Source organism: Telmatherina bonti, assembly GCF_933228915.1.
Source record: "Telmatherina bonti genome assembly, chromosome: 19".
Taxonomy (NCBI): domain Eukaryota; kingdom Metazoa; phylum Chordata; class Actinopteri; order Atheriniformes; family Telmatherinidae; genus Telmatherina; species Telmatherina bonti.
Window position 1 is genome coordinate 5,423,481 of NC_136617.1, and position 27,089 is coordinate 5,450,569.

The 27,089-nt window shown below is 46.9% G+C and overlaps 1 protein-coding gene across 1 annotated transcript in view; it reads left to right on the forward strand.

Moving 5' to 3' along the window:
- The first annotated feature begins 11,289 nt into the window (after nucleotides 1-11,289).
- The window catches only part of nedd9 (neural precursor cell expressed, developmentally down-regulated 9), a 41,796-nt gene continuing 25,996 nt past the window's right edge, over nucleotides 11,290-27,089 (forward strand). The window contains exon 1 of the mRNA XM_079258998.1: nucleotides 11,290-11,460. Coding sequence (XP_079115124.1) covers nucleotides 11,449-11,460 — 12 coding nt within the window. The 5' untranslated portion in view covers nucleotides 11,290-11,448. The remainder of the gene's footprint in view (nucleotides 11,461-27,089) is intronic.

Consider the following 27,089-nt stretch of genomic DNA (forward strand, 5'->3'; position numbering starts at 1 on the left):
AGCCGTTTACAGATGTGTTGCAGCCGTTTACAGATGTGTTGCATCAGTTTACAGATGTTTTGCAGCAGTTTACAAATGCGTTGCAGCAGTTTACAGATGCGTTTCTGCAGTTTACAGATGTGTTGCAACCGTTTACAGATGCTTTTCTGCAGTTTACAGATAAGTTGCAGCAGTTTACAGTTGTGTTGCAGCAGTTTACATATGTGTTGCAACCGTTTACAGATTGTTTCCACCATTTACAGATGTGTTGCAGCCGTTTACAGATGTGTTGCATCAGTTTACAGATGTTTTGCAGCAGTTTACAGATGCGTTGCAGCAGTTTACAGATGAGTTGCAGCAGCTTACAGATCTGTTGCAGCAGGTTACAGATGTGTTGCAGCAGTTTACAGATGAGTTGCAGCAGTTTACAGATGTGTTGCAGCAGTTTACAGATGAGTTGCAACCGTTTAGATTGTTTCCGCCATTTACAGATGCGTTGCAGCCGTTTACAGATGTGTTGCAGCCGTTTACACATGTGTTCCAGCAGTTTACATATGTGTTGCAACCGTTTACAGATGTGTTGCAACCGTTTACAGATGTGTTTCCGTCATTTACAGATGTATTGCAGCAGTTTACAGATGTGTTGCCGCCATTTACAGATGTTTTGCAGCAGTTTACAGATGTGTTGCAGCAGTTTACATATGTGTTGCAACCGTTTACAGATTGTTTCCACCATTTACAGATGTGTTGCAACCGTTTACAAATGTGTTTATTTCATTTACAGATGCATTTCTGCAGTTCACAGATGTGTTTCCGTCATTTACAGATGTGTTGCAGCAGTTTACAGATGTGTTGCCGCCATTTACAGATGTTTTGCAGCAGTTTACAGATGTGTTGCAGCAGTTTACATATGTGTTGCAACCGTTTACAGATTGTTTCCACCATTTACAGATGTGTTGCAACCGTTTACAGATGCTTTTCTGCAGTTTACAGATGTGTTGCAGCAGTTTACAGATGCGTTTCTGCAGTTTACAGATGTGTTGCAGCCATTTACAGATAAGTTGCAGCAGTTTAAAGTTTCGTTTCTGCAGTTTACAGATGTGTTGCCGCCATTTACAGATGTTTTGCAGCCGTTTACAGATGTGTTGCAGCAGTTTAAAGTTGCGTTTCTGCAGTTTACAGATGTGTTGCCGCCATTTACAGATGTTTTGCAGCAGTTTACAGATGTGTTGCAGCAGTTTACATATGTGTTGCAACCGTTTACAGATTGTTTCCAGCATTTACAGATGTGTTGCAGCCGTTTACAGATGTGTTGCAGCAGTTTACATATGTGTTGCAACTGTTTACAGATGTGTTGCAACCGTTTACAGATGCGTTTCTGCAGTTTACAGATGTGTTGCAACCGTTTCGAGATGTGCTGCAACAGTTTAGATTGTTTCCGCCATTTACAGATGTTTTGCAGCCGTTTACAGATGTGTTGCAGCAGTTTAAAGTTGCGTTTCTGCAGTTTACAGATGTGTTGCAACCATTTACAGATGTGTTGCAGCAGTTTACAGATGTGTTTCTACAGTTTACAGATGTGATGCAGCAGTTTACAGATGTGTTGCATCAGTTTAGATTGTTTCCGTCATTTACAGATGCGTTGCAGCAGTTTACAGTTGTGTTGCAGCAGTTTACAGATGTGTTTCTACAGTTTACAGATGTGTTGCAGCAGTTTACAGATGTGTTGCCGCATTTTACAGATGTGTTGCAGCAGCTTACAGATGTGTTGCAGCCATTTACAGATGTGTTGCAACCATTTACAGATGCTTTTCTGCAGTTTACAGATGTGTTGCAGCAGTTTACAGATGCGTTTCTGCAGTTTACAGATGTGTTGCAGAAGTTTACAGATGTGTTGCAGCCATTTACAGATGTGTTGCAACCATTTACAGATGCTTTTCTGCAGTTTACAGATATGTTGCAGCCGTTTACAGAAGCGTTGCAGCAGTTTACAGATGTGTTGCAGCCGTTTACAGATGTGTTGCAGCAGTTTACAGATGTGTTTCTGCAGTTTACAGTTGTGTTGCAGCAGTTTACTGATGTGTTTCTGCAGTTTACAGATGTGTTGCAACCGTTTAGATTGTTTCCGTCATTTACAGATGTGTTGCATCAGTTTACAGATGTGTTGCAGCAGTTTACAGATGCGTTTCTGCAGTTTACAGATGTGTTGCAACCGTTTAGGTTGTTTCCGCCATTTACAGATGCGTTGCAGCCGTTTACAGATGCGTTACAGCAGTTTACAGTTGTGTTGCAGCCGTTGACAGATGTGTTGCAACCGTTTACAGATGTATTGTAACCGTTTACAGATGTGTTTCCGTCATTTACAGATGCGTTTCTGCAGTTTATAGATGTGTTGCAGCAGTTTACAGATGCATTTCTGCAGTTTACAGATGTGTTTGTGCAGTTTACAGATGTGTTTGTGCAGTTTACAGTTGTGTTGCAGCAGTTTACAGATGTGTTTCTTCAGTTTACAGATGTGTTGCAACCATTTACAGATGTGTTGCAGCAGTTTACAGATGTGTTTCTACAGTTTACAGATGTGTTGCAGCAGTTTACAGATGTGTTGCATCAGTTTAGATTGTTTCCGTCATTTACAGATGTGTTGCATCAGTTTACAGATGTGTTGCAGCAGTTTACAGATGCGTTTCTGCAGTTTACAGATGTGTTGCAACCGTTTAGGTTGTTTCCGCCATTTACAGATGCGTTGCAGCCATTTACAGATGCGTTGCAGCAGTTTACAGTTGTGTTGCAGCCGTTGACAGATGTGTTGCAACCGTTTACAGATGTGTTTCCGTCATTTACAGATGCGTTTCTGCAGTTTATAGATGTGTTGCAGCAGTTTACAGATGCATTTCTGCAGTTTACAGATGTGTTTGTGCAGTTTACAGATGTGTTTGTGCAGTTTACAGTTGTGTTGCAGCAGTTTACAGATGTGTTGCAGCCATTTACAGATGTGTTGCAACCATTTACAGATGCTTTTCTGCAGTTTACAAATGTGTTGCAGCAGTTTACAGATGTGTTGCAGCAGTTTACAGTTGTGTTGCAGCCGTTGACAGATGTGTTGCAACCGTTTACAGATGTATTGTAACCGTTTACAGATGTGTTTCCGTCATTTACAGATGCGTTTCTGCAGTTTATAGATGTGTTGCAGCAGTTTACAGATGCATTTCTGCAGTTTACAGATGTGTTTGTGCAGTTTACAGATGTGTTTGTGCAGTTTACAGTTGTGTTGCAGCAGTTTACAGAAGCGTTGCAGCAGTTTACAGATGTGTTGCAGCCGTTTACAGATGTGTTGCAGCAGTTTACAGATGTGTTTCTACAGTTTACAGTTGTGTTGCAGCAGTTTACTGATGTGTTGCAGCAGTTTACAGATGTGTTTCTGCAGTTTACAGATATGTTGCAGCCGTTTACAGAAGCGTTGCAGCAGTTTACAGATGTGTTGCAGCCGTTTACAGATGTGTTGCAGCAGTTTACAGATGTGTTTCTGCAGTTTACAGTTGTTTTCCAGCAGTTTACTGATGTGTTTCTGCAGTTTACAGATGTGTTGCAACCGTTTAGATTGTTTCCGTCATTTACAGATGTGATGCATCAGTTTACAGATGTGTTGCAGCAGTTTACAGATGCGTTTCTGCAGTTTACAGATGTGTTGCAACCGTTTAGGTTGTTTCCGCCATTTACAGATGCGTTGCAGCCGTTTACAGATGCGTTGCAGCAGTTTACAGTTGTGTTGCAGCCGTTGACAGATGTGTTGCAACCGTTTACAGATGTATTGTAACCGTTTACAGATGTGTTTCCGTCATTTACAGATGCGTTTCTGCAGTTTATAGATGTGTTGCAGCAGTTTACAGATGCATTTCTGCAGTTTACAGATGTGTTTGTGCAGTTTACAGATGTGTTTGTGCAGTTTACAGTTGTGTTGCAGCAGTTTACAGATGTGTTTCTTCAGTTTACAGATGTGTTGCAACCATTTACAGATGTGTTGCAGCAGTTTACAGATGTGTTTCTACAGTTTACAGATGTGTTGCAGCAGTTTACAGATGTGTTGCATCAGTTTAGATTGTTTCCGTCATTTACAGATGTGTTGCATCAGTTTACAGATGTGTTGCAGCAGTTTACAGATGCGTTTCTGCAGTTTACAGATGTGTTGCAACCGTTTAGGTTGTTTCCGCCATTTACAGATGCGTTGCAGCCGTTTACAGATGTGTTGCAGCAGTTTACAGATGTGTTGCATCAGTTTAGATTGTTTCCGTCATTTACAGATGCGTTGCAGCAGTTTACAGTTGTGTTGCAGCAGTTTACAGATGTGTTTCTACAGTTTACAGATGTGTTGCAGCAGTTTACAGATGTGTTGCATCAGTTTAGATTGTTTCCGTCATTTACAGATGCGTTGCAGCAGTTTACAGTTGTGTTGCAGCAGTTTACAGATGTGTTTCTACAGTTTACAGATGTCTTGCAGCAGTTTAGAGATGTGTTGCATCAGTTTACAGATGTGTAGCAGCAGCTTACAGATGTGTTGCAGCCATTTACAGATGTGTTGCAACCATTTACAGATGCTTTTCTGCAGTTTACAGATGTGTTGCAGCAGTTTACAGATGTGTTGCAGAAGTTTACAGATGTGTTGCAGCCATTTACAGATGTGTTGCAACCATTTACAGATGCTTTTCTGCAGTTTACAGATATGTTGCAGCCGTTTACAGAAGCGTTGCAGCAGTTTACAGATGTGTTGCAGCCGTTTACAGATGTGTTGCAGCAGTTTACAGATGTGTTTCTGCAGTTTACAGTTGTGTTGCAGCAGTTTACTGATGTGTTGCAGCAGTTTACAGATGTGTTTCTGCAGTTTACAGATATGTTGCAGCCGTTTACAGAAGCGTTGCAGCAGTTTACAGATGTGTTGCAGCCGTTTACAGATGTGTTGCAGCAGTTTACAGATGTGTTTCTGCAGTTTACAGTTGTGTTCCAGCAGTTTACTGATGTGTTTCTGCAGTTTACAGATGTGTTGCAACCGTTTAGATTGTTTCCGTCATTTACAGATGTGATGCATCAGTTTACAGATGTGTTGCAGCAGTTTACAGATGCGTTTCTGCAGTTTACAGATGTGTTGCAACCGTTTAGGTTGTTTCCGCCATTTACAGATGCGTTGCAGCCGTTTACAGATGCGTTGCAGCAGTTTACAGTTGTGTTGCAGCCGTTGACAGATGTGTTGCAACCGTTTACAGATGTATTGTAACCGTTTACAGATGTGTTTCCGTCATTTACAGATGCGTTTCTGCAGTTTATAGATGTGTTGCAGCAGTTTACAGATGCATTTCTGCAGTTTACAGATGTGTTTGTGCAGTTTACAGATGTGTTTGTGCAGTTTACAGTTGTGTTGCAGCAGTTTACAGATGTGTTTCTTCAGTTTACAGATGTGTTGCAACCATTTACAGATGTGTTGCAGCAGTTTACAGATGTGTTTCTACAGTTTACAGATGTGTTGCAGCAGTTTACAGATGTGTTGCATCAGTTTAGATTGTTTCCGTCATTTACAGATGTGTTGCATCAGTTTACAGATGTGTTGCAGCAGTTTACAGATGCGTTTCTGCAGTTTACAGATGTGTTGCAACCGTTTAGGTTGTTTCCGCCATTTACAGATGCGTTGCAGCCGTTTACAGATGTGTTGCAGCAGTTCACAGTTGTGTTGCAGCCGTTGACAGATGTGTTGCAACCGTTTACAGATGTATTGTAACCGTTTACAGATGTGTTTCCGTCATTTACAGATGCGTTTCTGCAGTTTATAGATGTGTTGCAGCAGTTTACAGATGCATTTCTGCAGTTTACAGATGTGTTTGTGCAGTTTACAGATGTGTTTGTGCAGTTTACAGTTGTGTTGCAGCAGTTTACAGATGTGTTTCTTCAGTTTACAGATGTGTTGCAACCATTTACAGATGTGTTTCTACAGTTTACAGATATGTTGCAGCAGTTTACAGATGTGTTGCATCAGTTTAGATTGTTTCCGTCATTTACAGATGCGTTGCAGCAGTTTACAGTTGTGTTGCAGCAGTTTACAGATGTGTTTCTACAGTTTACAGATGTGTTGCAGCAGTTTACAGATGTGTTGCATCAGTTTACAGATGTGTAGCAGCAGCTTACAGATGTGTTGCAGCCATTTACAGATGTGTTGCAACCATTTACAGATGCTTTTCTGCAGTTTACAGATGTGTTGCAGCAGTTTACAGATGCGTTTCTGCAGTTTACAGATGTGTTGCAGAAGTTTACAGATGTTTTGCAGATGTTTACAGATGTGTTGCATCAGTTTACAGATGTGTAGCAGCAGTTTACAGATGTGTTGCAGCCATTTACAGATGCGTTTCTGCAGTTTACAGATGTGTTGCAACCGTTTACAGATATGTTTCCGTCATTTACAGATGCGTTTCTGCAGTTTATAGATGTGTTGCAGCAGTTTAGAGATGTGTTGCAGCAGTTTACAGATGCGTTTCTGCAGTTTACAGATTTTTTGCAGCAGTTTACAGATGTGTTGCAGCCGTTTACAGATGCGTTGCAGCAGTTTACATTTGTGTTGCAGCAGTTTACAGATGTGTTGGAACCGTTTAGATTGTTTCCGCCATTTACAGATGCGTTGCAGCAGTTTACAGTTGTGTTGCAGCAGTTTACAGATGTGTTGCAGCATTTTACAGATGTGTTGCAACCGTTTACAGATGTGTTTCCGTCATTTACAGATGTGTTGCAGCAGTTTACAGATGTGTTTCTGCAGTTTACAGATATGTTGCAGCCGTTTACAGATGTGTTGCAGCAGTTTACAGATGTGTTTCTGCAGTTTACAGTTGTGTTGCAGCAGTTTACAGATGTGTTTCTGCAGTTTACAGATGTGTTGCAACCGTTTAGATTGTTTCCGCCATTTACAGATGCGTTGCAGCAGTTTACAGATGTGTTGCAACCGTTTACAGATGTGTTTCCGTCATTTACGGATGTGTTGCAGCAGTTTACAGATGTGTTTCTGCAGTTTACAGATATGTTGCAGCCGTTTACAGATGCGTTGCAGCAGTTTACAGATGTGTTTCTACAGTTTACATATGTGTTGCAGCAGTTTACAGATGTGTTGCAGCCATTTACAGATGTGTTGCATCCGTTTACAGATGTGTTGCAGTAGTTTACAGATGTGTTGCAGCCGTTTACAGATGTGTTGCAATCGTTTACAGATGTGTAGCAGTAGTTTACAGATGTGTTTCTGCAGTTTACAGATGTGTTGCAGTAGTTTACAGATGTGTTGCAGTAGTTTACAGATGTGTTGCAATCGTTTACAGATGTGTTGCAGCATTTTACAGATGTGTTTCCGTCATTTACAGATTTGTTGCAGCAGTTTACAGATGTGTTGCAGCAGTTTACAGATGTGTTGCAGCCGTTTACAGATGTGTTGCAATCGTTTACAGATGTGTTGCAGCACTTTACAGATGTGTTGCAACCGTCTACAGATGTGTTTCCATCATTTACAGATGTGTTGCAGCCGTTTACAGATGCGTTGCAGCAGTTTACATTTGTGTTGCATAAGTTTACAGATGTGTTGGAACCGTTTAGATTGTTTCCGCCATTTACAGATGCGTTGCAGCAGTTTACAGTTGTGTTGCAGCAGTTTACAGATGTGTTGCAGCATTTTACAGATGTGTTGCAACAGTTTACAGATGTGTTTCCGTCATTTACAGATGTGTTGCAGCAGTTTACAGATGTGTTTCTGCAGTTTACAGATATGTTGCAGCCGTTTACAGATGTGTTGCAGCAGTTTACAGATGTGTTTCTGCAGTTTACAGTTGTGTTGCAGCAGTTTACAGATGTGTTTCTGCAGTTTACAGATGTGTTGCAACCGTTTAGATTGTTTCCGCCATTTACAGATGCGTTGCAGCAGTTTACAGATGTGTTGCAACCGTTTACAGATGTGTTTCCGTCATTTACAGATGTGTTGCAGCAGTTTACAGATGTGTTTCTGCAGTTTACAGATATGTTGCAGCCGTTTACAGATGCGTTGCAGCAGTTTACAGATGTGTTTCTACAGTTTACAGATGTGTTGCAGCAGTTTACAGATGTGTTGCAGCCATTTACAGATGTGTTGCAACCGTTTACAGATGCTTTTCTGCAGTTTACAGATGTGTTGCAGCAGTCTACAGATGTGTTTCTGCAGTTTACAGATGTGTTGCAGTAGTTTACAGATGTGTTGCAGTAGTTTACAGATGTGTTGCAGCATTTTACAGATGTGTTTCCGTCATTTACAGATTTGTTGCAGCAGTTTACAGATGTGTTGCAGCAGTTTACAGATGTGTTGCAGCCGTTTACAGATGTGTTGCAATCGTTTACAGATGTGTTGCAGCATTTTACAGATGTGTTGCAACCGTCTACAGATGTGTTTCCATCATTTACAGATGTGTTGCAGCAGTTTACAGATGTGTTGCAGCAGTTTACAGATGTGTTGCAATCGTTTACAGATGTGTTGCAGCAGTTTACAGATGTGTTGCAATCGTTTACAGATGTGTTGCAACCGTTTACAGATGTGTTTCAGTAGTTTACAGATGTGTTGCAGCAGTTTACAGATGTGTTGCAGCCGTTTCCAGATGTGTTGCTGCATCATATTCATATTTTTCAGCAGATGAAAATTATTAATAATACGTTTATCTTCGGCTGGGAGGAAAATACGACCTGATGAGATTCTGTTTTTATTCATCTTGTAGTCGCGTTTTTTTTAGGAAACGTGGAGGTATCGCTGGTCAGATCAGAACGATTATGCAGACATTATGTGACATTATGCAGAAAGATTTATATTGCTGCATCGCTCCTTTAAACCTGCAGTAGTTTTAGTCTGAATGTGAGAAGCAGCTTTAATATTTCACTGTATGTCAGCTGCGTTTGAGAGCCCATTAATCAAATGTAGAGCAGCGCAAACACAGCTGAATAAATAAAAGTATGCAGCTTGTGCATGCAGAGCGTGTTGTCAGCGTCGCTTCGGACAACGCAGCAGGTATGAGTCGAAGAGGAAGATGAAGGTGTTGAAAGTCATGTTGCTGGGCGTCACTGTTTTCTTTTAAACTGACAACATTTCCGAGCAGAGAAAAACTGCTGCCTAATCTCACTTCCTTCACACTGGGGAACTTCCTGATCTGTAACCAGATAGGAAACTGCAGGGTTTTCAGACGTTGCACTTAGCAAGACGCTACGTTTACGGTTTACGTAAGAAGTCAGCACCAAGTGTACGTAACAGCTTGTTTCTGGAAGGCAGCAGCTGATGTGAAGCTGAAATATCTGTTCAAATTAATGTGTCTTTGTGCAGAACAACAAGCTGTTGGATCCTTTTGATTTGAAACAGGTGTAATGTAGCAGGGAAACGTGAAACCTGCAGGACGGTGGCGCTCCAGGACTGGTTTCACATCTCTGCTAACTGGAGTTTTACTATATTTATACACAATCCAGCAGTAAAATGTTATTCAAAGAGTACATATCATGGATTAACAGCTGCAGCCCTCTTTGACCCGAGTCATGCAGGTTTTAGATGTTTCCCTGCTGCAACACACCAGATTTAAAAGGAATGTTTTTGTTTCCAAAAACCACCAGCCTCTTAGTGACCACGTAGTCGTTATGTTACAGCAGGGAAACATCGAAAACTTGCAGGACGCTGGTCTAAAGCTCCAGAACCTGAACTGATGATGAAGTCATGCCTGTGATTTGTACAGAATTATTATAGTCATTACAACAGTTGGTATATTTCTTTAAACTTCGAGTTTATCATTGTAGACATACATTTAATTTTTTTTATAATTAAATCATTCATTTCCAGAACTGCTTCAGGGTGGAGGGGAAGCTGGAGTCTATCCCAGCAGTCACTGGGCGAGAGACACCTGGGCAGGTCGCCGGTCCATCACAGGTCATTAAATAATTTAATACAACATATTTATTTACAATTCAGTCAATTCAAATGTTTTATTTTTTAATCAAATCAATTTGTACTGAATTGATAATGGGGAATAGGAGCCATGTTGGCATCTATGCAGTGTAAACAGCCGTTTATTTCGTCTTTCATCACGAGCTGAAAGCCAAAGCGCCGCTACAGAAAACACGCCGGAATGCCAGAAAGGAAAAGGGATTTTCAGGGACACGCTGACCAACCAGAGAATGCCGTGTTTAGGAAATCACCTGGATAAACAACCTGGAGCCTAAAACCAGCACGCCGAGCAACACAAGACAAACGCCAGCAGGTTGCCATGGCGACGTCTTTGCATACCTGGTTTGTGATGTGAGCACCTGTACAGCAGATCGCTGAGAAACTGTTCATGTCCAGCTGAAGGACGGATGGTGCAGGACCTGCATGTCTTTAAACCAGAAAGTAAGAACACAGTGATCGGCTCGCAGACACGGGAAGCTAAGAGGAGCTAGCTTACGTTAGCCCTAGCAGATCTCTCGAATGCTGATGTTTTCATCTTAATCACTGAAACTTTTACCGTCACTGCAGCAACAACGTCTGCAATGCAAAGATGCAGCATCATCAATCATTTTCATTTAGTTTTTAAACAGTTAACGTAGTCATAGTAACAGAGATATTAACAATAAAATGTTCACCAATTCCTCCCTTCCTGGTTGAAGATTTAAACTTTAGATGAGTTACATACAGTATTATTCAGATACTACACAGGTCTTTTACTCAGGTATTATATTATCATTAATAAAAACTGTTAGGCCTCATATCTGGCAGCTTTCCCTCTTCCTCCAAGCAGGGATGCGGTGAAGTTACTCCGGGTTACGTTTCCCCTTTTCAGGCAAGGCACAGCATAAAATGCAACAAAACCATCTTTTGGTCTAACTGTCATCAAAACAAACACTTGAATTGTAGGATCACAGATGCACTAAATGACCCCAGAGGTCACGGTATATGTCGGAAATTAACCACAAAGCCAAAGTGGTGAAATTCCTGTTACCCATTATTTAAAATGTAATTCTTTTTTAACAGGATACGTTCGGTTTTATTTAGGTTTTTTTTTTTTTTTAAAAATAGAAGAATATAAATATTTATAATAGAAAATAAAAGATATTTTAAATGGTTTATTTGAGCTTTTATTCTCTTATTTTCGAGGCGTCTGTAGTGACGGTGACGTCGTATTTGTAAGGCAGCAGTGAAGGGGCGTGGTCAGAGTGTGCGCTCTGACCAATCAGCGGCGGGTGTGCGCGCGCGCGCCCACGCCTCGCCGTGGCGAGCAGCGGCGCGGCGCGGCGGAGCAGAAAGCAGCGGAGCGGCTTCCAGGCGGATCTCTGCGGGTTTCTCTGCGTGTTTCTCCGTGCCTGTCGCTCCGGATGGATCCCTAACCGCCCGCGCTTCTCCGGACGCGTTTCTCCTCGCGACCATAAAGCGGATATTTGCCTCTTTTATTAGTTTTTTTCCTGGAGTCGCAGAGAGACAGGATGAAGTACAAAGTAAGTTCTGGTTTCTGCTGCTGAACGTTTTCTCTGTCTGTGATGCTTTAAAGTCAGCTTCACGCTTCTAGGGTTTCATTTCAACATCCTGGAGGTTTCACTAACAGGGCGGCTTAAAGTTACAAAGTAAGGAAGTTCGCTTTTCCTGACACGTTTCTGCAGCATGTCAGAGAAAATCTACTTAAAATATCCACCGCTTTACATTTCCAGGGGCGTAAAGATGGAACACGCGGCCGGGGGCTGCAAAGGCCACCTTTACACCACCTCATAGTAAACAATAACAGACCGGATTGATTTGAAAAACAGAAAACATAACTATCTTTATTTATTGTTGTTTTTAATTCAAAGGCTGTTAATAAAAGGGAAATAGCATAATAAATATTTTGCATAATGATTTCTTTGACAGCACAAAAACTATTTATTCTATTTTATTATTTAATAAAAGTCGTTGGATTCTTAAAGTATTGTTTGTTTGTATGTTTTTGTTGCTGACAAACTGAATAAACGGTTTAAAACCCAAACAGTTAACCGCTTTATGGCTACATAAATGGACAATTTATAAATAGAAATACAAAAAAGGGACAAAATAAAAAGAATACAATTAAGTATTATATAAAACAACAATAAAAATATATATATAAATAAATTAATATAAATAAAAGTAAAAAATCATTATAAATGAAGAAAAGAAGTTCAGAAGTGGTTTGTCACAAATTTGTGACTAGAAAGCAGTTAAAAGAAGTGGATATTAAAATGTTATTACTTTTCTATTTTTAATTTCATACTTTCTTTTAAAAAAAAAAAAAAAAAAAAAAGCTCTGGTTAATTTGTTCTGGAAACATTAAGAGAATTTCTTAATTCTTAATTAGTAAATTCTGTTCAGCTGATGTGATTATTCTTCCAGGTTGGAGCTTTAGCCATGTTTGTTTAGAGGCAGCTGATCAGTCATGGGAGAAACTCAATAGCTACCTCAGAGTTCATCATAATTTGTATAAATTAGAAAAATGTTCTTAAATTTCTAACAATCTTTTGCAAAACAAAGCTTTGAAATTTTTATGTGTTGTAAAACAGAAAACTCTACTGTAGCTGCTAGCATAGCGTAGCATTGTTCCGCATGTTTACATGGAAGTTCAGACTGAAGTTCACAGATTGTTAGGTTTTTTTTGTTGTTTTTTTTTAAAAATGCATTTATTCATCTGTGTTTTCTCTCCAGAACACAATTATCTGTTTTGATTTTAATTATTCGTTGTTTCCATCACCAAGGCAAAATCTGTAACTTCATTCACAATTTTTCAGTTCAGTTGTGATAAAAATGTCCCTGATTGATTATTCCTAATTATTTCAGTAATTAATTGAACTAGTTGGTCAAGATGTCGCACCCTAGTGTGACCTTGCTCTAAACCGGGTTATATGTGTAGCCAATCAGAACCTGAACCAAGCAGAGCTTGGCTGGTGTGGGGGCCCCACTACATTTGTTTAATTCAAGTTTTTTATTTTATGTAAAACTAAATGTGTTTGTTTTTATGTTTATTTCTCACTTTTAATTCAAACTTAGGAGGCCACATTGAATATTAAAGATGGCAAATTAATACTGGACCCTTAATCTGAATTTTCAACCCCATTAAGGTTAATAACTGGACCCTGAGTTGGACCAGATGAGGATGATGATGTAAAACAAGTACAAATTTAGAGTATGGAACGATGGAGCACCAGTAAAAGTGAAGCATCAGTGGTGGTGGTGAGGTGGTCTGAATGAAACTTCTCTCAGGGCCCCGTAAAAGCTGAGGCCGCCCCTGCTCCGTTTCATCCCACACCGCGAGGTTGTGTGCTTCGGTTGTTCATGTTGGGTTTAAGGTCCTCGTCCTGGTGTGGGAGACTGCACTGCCGTCATGGCGGACGTGCACGTTGCTGTAGCTGACTCATGCTGAGTGCACAGTAATCAGGAAAGAGCAGGAGGAGGAGGATGATGATGATGGTCAGGGTGTGAGGTCAGTGAGTAGCAGAGACAACAGGCCTCCGTGGTTACAGCGTTGATCATAAACAGGGACACTGATCCGGGGAAGGTGATAAGTGATCCTCCGGGGAGGAGACGTGCACACTCTGACGTGCACGTTTGGCACCGCGAGGCCAGACTGTAGGTCATGTTTCCAGCCCGCTTTGCTTATAATAAACATCTGAGTTATGCAACGCTGGCAGAGGAAAGGAAGGTGTCCACATCAGAGCACACGGTTCGCGTCACAGCAGGATTATCGAGTTCCAGAGTTTAAAGTTTACTGCGTCCATCAGTTATTTACAGCAAAATAAACAACAAAGCGCCGCGTCCGACAGAGCCGGGAGGCGTCATCGGGACTTCAGCGGGCCAGCCGGCTGACCTGAGCCCAGAGAGGGTTTCCAACAGGTGTCCAGCTGTGACAGAGAGCTGCTGTAGACCACCTGATGCCTTAAATCCCTCCCCTGAGGCCACAGATGGATCTTCTCCAGGAAATAAAGAGACAGAAACTTGTTTAAAACTGTCCAACAAGACATCTGATCACTTCACAGCAACATGAATGTTTTACGTCTTAAATCTGGTCGATGGGCAGCAGACAGACTCCAGCGGTTAAACAAGGAAACGTCTGCTGATTTTAAATAAATAAAACAGGTGGTTTTTATTTCCAAACATGATGCTAATCTAAGCTAAGATAACATTTTGACCACACAGATTCCATGTCCTTAAACCTCAGAAGATTATCCACCGGTTTGTAAACATATCTGAAGCGTAATCTGCATAATCAGATTATGCTTTATCAGATAACCACCATGATCAGATTACAGGAAATCACATTAACACGTGTAAATTTCTCCCAAATACCTCATTGTCTTTGTGCCTGCAGACCCATATATCTGATTATTTTAGTTATTTATACATCTGTATATGTGAAAAGAGCTGCATTACTTCCACACTGTCAATATGTTCTTTTAAATATACGGAAAGTCAGCAGAGCATAAAGAAAAACGCAACATTCTTCTGAAAGAATTTGGAGTATATATAAAGTAAAAAAATTCACCTGTAAACATTTTAGCAGCATATTAGCGCCACGTTAGCAGCTAACGCTAAGACCCGAGGCACTGATTGGATATTTTGAAAATAACAGGAAGTGACATCACCATGCACGTACATACTCTGGATATAACCCGACGGGTGGCTATAGGGAAGGAATTTAGAATTACTAGAATTGTAATAGAATTACTGAAAAGCACATGTAAACACGTTTTACAGTAATCTGATTACTCCTTCAGGCTCTTGGTAGTCATAGAAACAGGTGTTAATGGGATTCTGCTTCAGGTAGCTGCAGTTAATGGACTATAGGAGCTCATTTACATAATAACAGGGATTAATCAGATTATTGTAATATTCTGATTTAGGGCTGCAACGATTAGTCGGGTAACTCGAGTAACTCCAGTACAAAAATTGATTGAGGCAAACCATCTGCCTCTTTCAATTTATCTTTTAAAAGGCAGAAATTTGCGACCGGTTGAGAATTGTTTCTCCACACATTGAGCGCGTGCACAAACACGTTGGCACATTTTAAAATATGATACTTTTAAAACATTTTCCTCATGCATTGGGTAGTAACAACACATGCAACAGCTTCACAGATATACATTTATAGATTTACTTTGGGTGAGCTTCTAGTATTTGTTTTACAAATTATAATTATAAAAAAAATTGTTATAGTACTCGATTACTCAAAGAAATAACCCGATTACAGAAGTACTCGATAGTTGCGGCTCTATTCTGATTTGACATGCACCTTCTCAATTGTGGTTTTGGGTTGATAATAATAATATTATTATTACGACACCTGGACTACGACACCTGGGGCGTCGTAGTCCCACAATGCCCTGCGTCGTAGTCCCACAATGCCCGGCGTCGTAGTCCCACAATGCCCGGCGTCGTAGTCCCACAATGCCCTGCGTCGTAGTCCCACAATGCCCGGCGTCGTAGTCGCACAATGCCCGGCGTCGTAGTCCCACAATGCCCTGCGTCGTAGTCCCACAATGCCCTGCGTCGTAGTCCCACAATGCCCGGCGTCGTAGTCCCACAATGCCCTGCGTCGTAGTCCCACAATGCCCGGCGTCGTAGTCCCACAATGCCCGGCGTCGTAGTCCCACAATGCCCGGCGTCGTAGTCCCACAATGCCCTGCGTCGTAGTCCCACAATGCCCGGCGTCGTAGTCCCACAATGCCCTGCGTCGTAGTCCCACAATGCCCGGCGTCGTAGTCCCACAATGCCCGGCGTCGTAGTCCCACAATGCCCTGCGTCGTAGTCCCACAATGCCCTGCGTCGTAGTCCCACAATGCCCGGCGTCGTAGTCCCACAATGCCCTGCGTCGTAGTCCCACAATGCCCGGCGTCGTAGTCGCACAATGCCCTGCGTCGTAGTCCCACAATGCCCGGCGTCGTAGTCCCACAATGCCCGGCGTCGTAGTCCCACAATGCCCTGCGTCGTAGTCCCACAATGCCCTGCGTCGTAGTCCCACAATGCCCGGCGTCGTAGTCGCACAATGCCCGGCGTCGTAGTCCCACAATGCCCGGCGTCGTAGTCCCACAATGCCCTGCGTCGTAGTCCCACAATGCCCTGCGTCGTAGTCCCACAATGCCCGGCGTCGTAGTCCCACAATGCCCTGCGTCGTAGTCCCACAATGCCCGGCGTCGTAGTCCCACAATGCCCTGCGTCGTAGTCCCACAATGCCCGGCGTCGTAGTCCCACAATGCCCTGCGTCGTAGTCCCACAATGCCCTGCGTCGTAGTCCCACAATGCCCGGCGTCGTAGTCCCACAATGCCCTGCGTCGTAGTCCCACAATGCCCTGCGTCGTAGTCCCACAATGCCCTGCGTCGTAGTCCCACAATGCCCGGCGTCGTAGTCCCACAATGCCCTGCGTCGTAGTCCCACAATGCCCGGCGTCGTAGTCCCACAATGCCCTGCGTCGTAGTCCCACAATGCCCTGCGTCGTAGTCCCACAATGCCCTGCGTCGTAGTCCCACAATGCCCGGCGTCGTAGTCCCACAATGCCCTGCGTCGTAGTCCCACAATGCCCGGCGTCGTAGTCGCACAATGCCCTGCGTCGTAGTCCCACAATGCCCGGCGTCGTAGTCCCACAATGCCCGGCGTCGTAGTCCCACAATGCCCTGCGTCGTAGTCCCACAATGCCCTGCGTCGTAGTCCCACAATGCCCGGCGTCGTAGTCGCACAATGCCCGGCGTCGTAGTCCCACAATGCCCGGCGTCGTAGTCCCACAATGCCCTGCGTCGTAGTCCCACAATGCCCGGCGTCGTAGTCCCACAATGCCCTGCGTCGTAGTCCCACAATGCCCGGCGTCGTAGTCCCACAATGCCCTGCGTCGTAGTCCCACAATGCCCTGCGTCGTAGTCCCACAATGCCCTGCGTCGTAGTCCCACAATGCCCGGCGTCGTAGTCCCACAATGCCCTGCGTCGTAGTCCCACAATGCCCGGCGTCGTAGTCCCACAATGCCCTGCGTCGTAGTCCCACAATGCCCGGCGTCGTAGTCCCACAATGCCCTGCGTCGTAGTCCCACAATGCCCTGCGTCGTAGTCCCACAATGCCCTGCGTCGTAGTCCCACAATGCCCGGCGTCGTAGTCCCACAATGCCCGGCGTCGTAGTCCCACAATGCCCTGCGTCGTAGTCCCACAATGCCCGGCGTCGTAGTCCCACAATGCCCGGCGTCGTAGTCCCACAATGCCCTGCGTCGTAGTCCCACAATGCCCTGCGTCGTAGTCCCACAATGCCCTGCGTCGTAGTCCCACAATGCCCTGCGTCGTAGTCCCACAATGCCCTGCGTCGTAGTCCCACAATGCCCTGCGTCGTAGTCCCACAATGCCCTGCGTCGTAGTCCCACAATGCCCGGCGTCGTAGTCCCACAATGCCCGGCGTCGTAGTCCCACAATGCCCGGCGTCGTAGTCCCACAATGCCCAGCGTCGTAGTCCCACAATGCCCGGCGTCGTAGTCCCACAATGCCCGGCGTCGTAGTCCCACAATGCCCTGCGTCGTAGTCCCACAATGCCCGGCGTCGTAGTCCCACAATGCCCTGCGTCGTAGTCCCACAATGCCCTGCGTCGTAGTCCCACAATGCCCTGCGTCGTAGTCCCACAATGCCCGGCGTCGTAGTCCCACAATGCCCTGCGTCGTAGTCCCACAATGCCCGGCGTCGTAGTCCCACAATGCCCTGCGTCGTAGTCCCACAATGCCCGGCGTCGTAGTCCCACAATGCCCTGCGTCGTAGTCCCACAATGCCCGGCGTCGTAGTCCCACAATGCCCGGCGTCGTAGTCCCACAATGCCCTGCGTCGTAGTCCCACAATGCCCGGCGTCGTAGTCCCACAATGCCCTGCGTCGTAGTCCCACAATGCCCTGCGTCGTAGTCCCACAATGTCCGGCGTCGTAGTCCCACAATGCCCTGCGTCGTAGTCCCACAATGCCCGGCGTCGTAGTCCCACAATGCCCTGCGTCGTAGTCCCACAATGCCCTGCGTCGTAGTCCCACAATGCCCTGCGTCGTAGTCCCACAATGCCCTGCGTCGTAGTCCCACAATGCCCGGCGTCGTAGTCCCACAATGCCCTGCGTCGTAGTCCCACAATGCCCTGCGTCGTAGTCCCACAATGCCCGGCGTCGTAGTCCCACAATGCCCTGCGTCGTAGTCCCACAATGCCCTGCGTCGTAGTCCCACAATGCCCGGCGTCGTAGTCCCACAATGCCCTGCGTCGTAGTCCCACAATGCCCTGCGTCGTAGTCCCACAATGCCCTGCGTCGTAGTCCCACAATGCCCTGCGTCGTAGTCCCACAATGCCCGGCGTCATAGTCCCACAATGCCCTGCGTCGTAGTCCCACAATGCCCTGCGTCGTAGTCCCACAATGCCCTGCGTCGTAGTCCCACAATGCCCTGCGTCGTAGTCCCACAATGCCCTGCGTCGTAGTCCCACAATGCCCTGCGTCGTAGTCCCACAATGCCCTGCGTCGTAGTCCCACAATGCCCGGCGTCGTAGTCCCACAATGCCCTGCGTCGTAGTCCCACAATGCCCGGCGTCGTAGTCCCACAATGCCCTGCGTCGTAGTCCCACAATGCCCTGCGTCGTAGTCCCACAATGCCCGGCGTCGTAGTCCCACAATGCCCTGCGTCGTAGTCCCACAATGCCCGGCGTCGTAGTCCCACAATGCCCGGCGTCGTAGTCCCACAATGCCCGGCGTCGTAGTCCCACAATGCCCGGCGTCGTACATTTGTTGGCGGACGGTCCTGAAGCCTAATTTCAGAATGTTCTGTCTTGTAATTAAGAGTTAAGAAAAGCAAATAGTTTGCATCTAAAGAACGATTCGTCCTCCGCTACAGGGTGAAACCTCACCTGCTCAGCCAGGAGCCTGGTTGCTATGGAAACACTCCCCTGATCAGGTCAGGCTCTTCCTGTCAGCACCATATTGACCCGAAGTCTCCTCTTTGATCACTGTCTGGATTTATGGCTAGATGTCACACATAAAGAGTCGAGGCCTTTTTTATAAGAGAGATGTCACCATGTTAACCAGAAGCATCATAGCAGCGCTTCTGATGCACAGCAGAGTTTTGTGACTTCTTATCAAACCTAGTGGTCAGATAAAGTTTTCCCAGCGTTAAGAACAAATAACCAAACATAAATAAAGTATATCTGGACTCAGTTTAATGGTCTACTGGTGGTTTTTCCCTCTGATGAGGGTTTACTGGAGGTGAAACTCGAGCTTTGTTCCTTTGTGAAAGTTGCAGAAATAGCTCGAGAGCCGCAGCGAGGAGCGATTAGGTGAACCCAAACTGTGTCCAAAATGTGTTTTTTCCTTCAGTGTTTCTCCGTTTTGGGTTCAGACTGCAGGCAGTGGGCCAGCAGCGCCGGAGGAGAGCTGACATTGTTCTGAGAGGGAGGAGGATCTGCCATGCTGAATGCCTCTGCAGAAAATGAAAGAGAGAGGAAGTTGTGGGGGGAACGAGAGGGCAAACAGAGTGGCGGTGGGGGGGATGGGAGGTCGGGGGTGGCCCGTGAGAATGAGAGCATTCCAGGCGATGGGGAATGTGAGGCGCGTTCAGAAGATGCACAAGATGGTTTCAAGGTTCCCCTTTTCATTGTTAACGAGTGTCTGGCTGAGCAGTTTGTTCAGACAGTGTTTCGGCAGGACTTTCCTCCTCCGCAGCATTTTACCCCCCCTGCAAGAGGGACAGTCTGAGCCCCCCCTCACGCTGCCAAGCGGCCATTATCACGTGACAACGGCCGCCAGTGTTCCCTCAGTTTTAATATAATTTACACCTTCCTGCAAGAAGTCCTTTCACTCTTGCTTCTGGAGCAACTGATGTAAACAAACAACATCGAAGCAAAAAAACAACATAAAATCCAACTGTAAACAAACTGCAAGGCGACAAACTGTTGATGTCACGTTGCCGTTGACAACGATTCAATAGAAAATATTTCCGTGGGAAACCTGTGTGTGAAGGTCCCGATGAGTCCCGGTTCAGAGTCCCGGTTCAGAGTCCCGGTTCATAGTCCCGGTTCATAGTCCCGGTCCATAGTCCCGGTCCAGAGTCCCGGTCCAGAGTCCCGGTCCAGAGTCCCGGTCCAGAGTCCTGGTCCAGTCCTCCTGCCTTCCTTTCAGACTTGTTGGAATCCTCCAACGTGGTTTAGATCAACAGCTCTTTCAGTTTTTCTCTAAACCAGTTCAGTCCTGGTTCCTGAACATTTCCCGTGGAACTGAAGGACCCCCTCCTAGTCTTGAAAGGAACCCTGATCCACCGTCACAGAGGGTCTGGTTCATTTGGAGCAGTGTGAACGCTCACCGGGTTTTCTTCCAGTGAAGCAGGCAGGAAGTGGCGTCTGGTCTCATCCTGGACACGTTCAGGTGATCCGGATCCGGTCTGAACCAGAAACCAGACTGCATGAAAATCCCATTTTCAGTCCTGTCCAATCAATGGGCCAGATCTTCTTCTTCTTCTTGTCCAGCGGGGGCTCTGGGACATATCGCCCCCTAGTGAACGGTTGTGGTTTTATTCGCCTGACTGTAAATGGATCGTTTAACAACCGCCATCGTGTCCCGCTACGAAAACGCCCGAAATCTGACGCAAACTGGATCTTTAGACGCCCCCCCCCCCCCCCCCCCCCCCCACACACACACACACACACACACATAAATAAATAAGTTAAATGAGATTATAAATGAAGCATATCTATGAGTAAAATATGGGGGAAATGTAAATAAAACAGGAATAAAATTGAAGTAAAACGTATCGTTTACATTTTTCATGAATTAAATCTTTAAGCACAAAAAGTGCTCTTGAAATAAAGTTTGATTTGATTCATATTTATTATCTTTAAACTTTAATAATCTCGTTAGTTAAAAGCTGAAAATTGTGTGACTGTAAAAATAAAACTGGTTCCTCGTCTCAGTCTCTTTGAACGGCAGAAGATGTGGCAGATTCTGCGTTTATCTCCGACGGCGGGGAGGAAGGCCTCTTTGTGTGTCTGACGTCTCTGCGCAGCGTGAAATCAGAGCGACACCGGAGTGAATCTCCGTCTCAGCAGATCTTTCTGTATGGAAAACCAGTCATTGTGTTGCTGCGGCGATACCGCTTCACATGTCTGCCGGCGCCCCCCGGAGGGATTAGCCTCGGTCTCCGACGGTTACCGGGACGCTCTCATCCGCCGCTTGGCAGCAACGCCCAGCTGGGAGATAATCTCCTGGCAGGTCTGAAACGGTCCTCCTGGTGCAGGAGGAGCCGGAGGTCTGAAACGGTCCTCCTGGTGCAGGAGGAGCCGGAGGTCTGAAACGGTCCTCCTGGTGCAGGAGGAGCCGGAGGTCTGAAACGGTCCTCCTGGTGCAGGAGGTTCCTGGTCTCTAACATCAGGACTACAGGTCTACAGACCGCTGAAACGTCTTTTTTTTCTGCATCATCTTCCTCCTGTTGCTCCTCTTCTTCTCTGGTTTGTTCCTTCCTCTTATTGTGGATCTTCAGCTGCCCCCGGTGGGTTCTAGAAATTGTTCTAAAATATCAATAATCAGTCAGAATAATTGATGAAAATAACCATGAAGTTATTTCTTCTCTGTGAAAACGAAAGTGAAGCAATGAAACGGAACAGATGTGTGATTGATTGATTGATTGATTGATTGATTGATTGATTTCGTCTCGTCATGTGACATTCAGATGACCTTTTGGGTTTGTTGTCATGATTGTCCTCATCACCATGACGACGGGTCACCACGGCGACGCTGTTTGCGCCGACGGAGAAAGGAACTCTGAGATGAATATTGATCGCTGACAGTCGGTTACAACCGTCTGCCCCTGTGATGTAACCATGTATTGATTTACAGCTGCTTGCGTAACATATCGATCGCTATCGATGACACGAGTCACGTTCCGTCCAGACCAGGGCACGCAGAGCTCATGACCTTCACCTGAGAGGGCGGGGCCCGCGGGCCTGACTGGGCCTAACTGGTCTGACTGGTCTGACTGGGTCTGACTGGGCCTGACTGGTCTGACTGGTCTGACTGGGTCTGACTGGGCCTAACTGGTCTGACTGGGCCTGACTGGTCTGACTGGTCTGACTGGGTCTGACTGGGCCTAACTGGTCTGACTGGGCTTGACTGGGCCTAACTGGTCTGACTGGGCCTGACTGGTCTGACTGGTCTGACTGGGTCTGACTGGGCCTAACTGGTCTGACTGGGCTTGACTGGGCCTAACTGGTCTGACTGGGCCTGACTGGGCCTAACTGGTCTGACTGGGTCTGACTGGGCCTGACTGGGCCTAACTGGTCTGACTGGGCCTAACTGGTCTGACTGGGCTTGACTGGGCCTAACTGGTCTGACTGGGTCTGACTGGGCCTGACTGGGCCTAACTGGTCTGACTGGGCCTAACTGGTCTGACTGGGCCTGACTGGTCTGACTGGGCCTAACTGGGCCTAACTGGTCTGACTGGGCCTAACTGGGCCTAACTGGTCTGACTGGGCCTAACTGGTCTGACTGGGTCTGACTGGGCCTAACTGGGCCTAACTGGTCTGACTGGGCCAAACTGGTCTGACTGGGCCTAACTGGGCCTAACTGGTCTGACTAGGCCTAACTGGTCTGACTGGGCCTGACTGGGCCTAACTGGGCCTAACTGGTCTGACTGGGTCTGACTGGGCCTGACTGGGCCTAACTGGGCCAAACTGGTCTGACTGGGCCTAACTGGTCTGACTGGGCCAAACTGGTCTGACTGGGCCTAACTGGTCTGACTGGGCCTAACTGGGCCTAACTGGTCTGACTGGGCCTAACTGGTCTGACTGGGCCTAACTGGGCCTAACTGGTCTGACTGGGCCTAACTGGTCTGACTGGGCCTAACTGGTCTGACTGGGTCTGACTGGGCCTAACTGGGCCTAACTGGTCTGACTGGGCCAAACTGGTCTGACTGGGCCTAACTGGGCCTAACTGGGTCTGACTGGGCCTGACTGGTCTGACTGGGCCTAACTGGGCCTAACTGGTCTGACTGGGCCTAACTGGGCCTAACTGGTCTGACTGGGCCTGACTGGGCCTAACTGGGCCTAACTGGGCCTAACTGGGCCTGACTGGGCCTAACTGGGCCTAACTGGGTCTGACTGGGCCTAACTGGGCCTAACTGGGCCTGACTGGGCCTAACTGGGCCTAACTGGGTCTGACTGGGCCTAACTGGGCCTAACTGGGCCTAACTGGTCTGACTGGGCCAAACTGGTCTGACTGGGCCTAACTGGGCCTAACTGGTCTGACTGGGCCTGACTGGTCTGACTGGGCCTAACTGGGCCTAACTGGTCTGACTGGGCCTAACTGGGCCTAACTGGTCTGACTGGGCCTAACTGGTCTGACTGGGCCTAACTGGGCCTGACTGGGCCTAACTGGGCATAACTGGGCCCCACCGGGCCGAGCTGAGTGGTTTTGCTCTGTGGTGTAATGACATTAACACTGGAACCGCTTCCAGAACCCCAACCCTCCTGAAAAGTGTCCAGATGTGGAAACAAGCCAGTCCTCTGAGCCCTGCTCCAGCTCCCATGGGTCCGTCCAGAACCAGAACTTCACACGGCCCACTTATCTGAACCGGCTGTCACCCGCAGCAGGCCGCACTCTAAGGAGCGGCTCGGAAAAGTCATCAGGTCCTCATTACCGCCATTACTATAATTATTTTCTATATTTAACCCTGTGAAACGAGGCCAACTGAGCGCGTGCGAACCACCCCGGGACACGTGCTGCAGTGGTACGGCCCAGATTGCCCCGCCAGCATTCTCACAGTCGGAGCGTACCACGTTTTTGTGGAGCAGGTTGTTTGTTTGGGCTGGGTTGCCGTGGCGACGCGGGTTCTTCCATGTGATGTGGTTTTGTGTTTGGCTCTGCGGAGCGTTTGTTTAGCCAAAGCCACCTTCATTATAGTTATTAGGATGATGAAGAGCCTAAACCACCCAGGGCGCCGGTCCTGGGGGCGGAGGAGGGGCGTCCAGCCTCCTCTCAGAGGACGGATCAGAACCGAACGTCTGGACTGACTGCGTTGAGGAGAGATGACAGGTCTGGTTCTGACAAACCGGATTCTGATGATCTGTGTGTTCACTTTGCTCGCCTTTACTGAGATTAGTTCCTTTCATCTTTCCATTTGTCAGTTTTCATCTCATTATAGACGAATATCATCATTTATCAGCATCTGCAGCTCAGTTCGGACAAAATGTTTGATTTCATTTCATTTAAACCATCCTGTAGACACAGAGTCATTCCACCCAGTCAGCATGAAGGCGTTCCCATGGAGACGTGACGTTTCCATGGAGACGTGATGTTTCCGTGCAGACGTGACGTTTCCATGGAGACGTGACGTTTCCATGCAGACGTGACGTTTCCATGGAGACGTGACGTTTCCGTGCAGACATGACGTTTCCATGGAGATGTGATGTTTCCATGCAGGCGTTTCCATGGAGACGTGATGTTTCCATGCAGACGTGACGTTTCCATGGAGACGTGATGTTTCCATGCAGGCGTGGCGTTTCCATGGAGACGTGATGTTTCCATGCAGGCGTTTCCATGGAGACGTGACGTTTCCATGCAGACGTGATGTTTCCATGCAGACGTGACGTTTCCATGGAGACGAGACGTTTTCAGATTCTGAGGCTAAAATGATGTAAAATGAATGAATGAACAGATAAAGCAGCATAAAGAGAAACCAGAAGTTTGTAGAAATAACACACATAGATCAGCAGTGACCAAGTCTTTTCTCATCTACACATCATTCTCTCACGTCTGAAACACACACACACACACACACACACACTGTTTCCATGTTTCCACACGTCTTCCTGCTACTATCTACCTGCTCTCCTCACTGCAGCACCTCCACCTCAGCTGCATCCCAAACGTCTTCTTGGCTTTATTCCAGCCATAGAGGATCATTATTTTCCTGCTTTTCTCATCACTTGTTGATCTTTGGCTGCTCCTGATTGGACGTTACCGTCAGTTTAAAGCTCTCTGATTGGTGGAAAGTCTGACAGGAAGTGTCTTCATCATCATGTCCAGGTGAAAATAGAGGTCTCTTAGCAACATGGTAGTGATGGTGATGAAGATGTGATAAATAATGGTGGATTTACCATCTAGAGTCTCTGAATAAACACTACATGTTGTGTCTGGATTGTAAACCTCCTGGACGGATAGAAACGCTGGAAAACCTCCGTAGACCAGCTGGAGGGTCACATGACCATCCCAGTTACACTCTGCTGTTTACTGGGACATAGCTGATGATATCTAGTCAAGTTAAATGCAGAGAAATAAGATTCTCCTCTTTTCATCTGAAGTAAATAACTTCCAGAACTGCTCCTCTGTGACTGCGCCGGCTTTTAAAAGCTGTGCTGGATGACATTCTGCTGAACTCTGCCACCAGCATGCAGCTCTGCACCAGATGTGTCTCAAACCAACCCTGAACTGGACCGGTTTTCTCAGCCAGAGCTCGGCTTCAGGGCACGCTGAGGGTTCAGCTGTAATGACAGAAAACTACAGATTCTGCAGATAGGAAAAGCCACTTTTATCTCCGAACCAGGCGTTTACGACTAATTGCTGTCAGTGAATGCATCGGTTATTTATCCTTTACTCCACCACGGGACGAGTTAACTGGCCATGAATGCTTCTCCCGAGCTGGCCCAGCCCCACAGCCATGCACTTTCAGCCCTGCATGCTCCATTTAAAGCAATCAGGAAATAAGCGAGTTGCTCGAGGGCACATCAGATGCAGAAGGAGAGTAATGTCTGCTGCAGTTTTAAACTCTTTTTACCTCCAGAACAGGCTTCTTGCAGGTTTCCGTCAGTAAATAAAAGATCCTTTTTAGACCTTTTCAGACTTTAATGATTGAAATTTGAGGCAAATGACCAGAAGCATTCAAAAGATCCCGGAAACTCAATATTCATTCAGAGAAGATCACTTTGGATCCCATGTTGGTGCAAACATGGCTGCAAGCCGGGCCTTTTCCCGCCTGCTGGTAGGTGCCTTCCAGTGGTCCTCGCAGCTTGTGGTTCCCAGAGGTCTTTGCTGGAAAAGACGAAGCGATCTCGGATATCCAAGATGGAGACGCGGAACTCGTTCAGGACCCGAGATTCCAGACTTACAGATGGATGCAGGACCAGCTGTAGTCCATCGCTGGTTTCTTTTCGTGTAAACAACGGCGTCTTGTCGGTAACTAGGCCGGTTTATTCATCAGAACCACCTAACCTGCTGCTGTTGTCATGGCAACAACTTTACGAGTCTGCGATTTTCTTCCTTCATACGACCTTTGCTTACGTTTGGAGGCGTACAGGTAGACGGCGGCTACCTGGTAGACGGCGGCTACCTGGTAGACGGCGGCTACCTGGTAGACGGCGGCTACCTGGTAGACGGCGGCTACCTGGCAGACGGCGGCTACCTGGCAGACGGCGGCTACCTGGCAGACGGCGGCTACCTGGCAGACGGCGGCTACCTGGCAGACGGCGGCTACCTGGTAGACGACGGCTACCTGGTAGACGGCGGCTACCTGGCAGACGACGGCTACCTGGCAGACGACGGCTACCTGGCAGACGACGGCTACCTGGTAGACGGCAGCTACCTGGTAGACGGCGGCTACCTGGCAGCTACCTGGTAGACGGCGGCTACCTGGCAGACGGCGGCTACCTGGTAGACGGCGGCTACCTGGCAGCTACCTGGTAGACGGCGGCTACCTGGTAGACGGCGGCTACCTGGCAGCTACCTGGTAGACGGCGGCTACCTGGTAGACGGCGGCTACCTGGTAGACGGCGGCTACCTGGCAGCTACCTGGTAGACGACAGCTACCTGGCAGACGGCGGCTACCTGGCAGCTACCTGGTAGACGACAGCTACCTGGTAGACGGCAGCTACCTGGTAGACGGCAGCTACCTGGTAGACGGCAGCTACCTGGTAGACGGCAGCTACCTGGTAGACGGCAGCTACCTGGTAGACGGCAGCTACCTGGCAGCTACCTGGTAGACGGCGGCTACCTGGCAGACGGCGGCTACCTGGTAGACGGCGGCTACCTGGCAGCTACCTGGTAGACGGCGGCTACCTGGCAGCTACCTGGTAGACGGCGGCTACCTGGCAGCTAC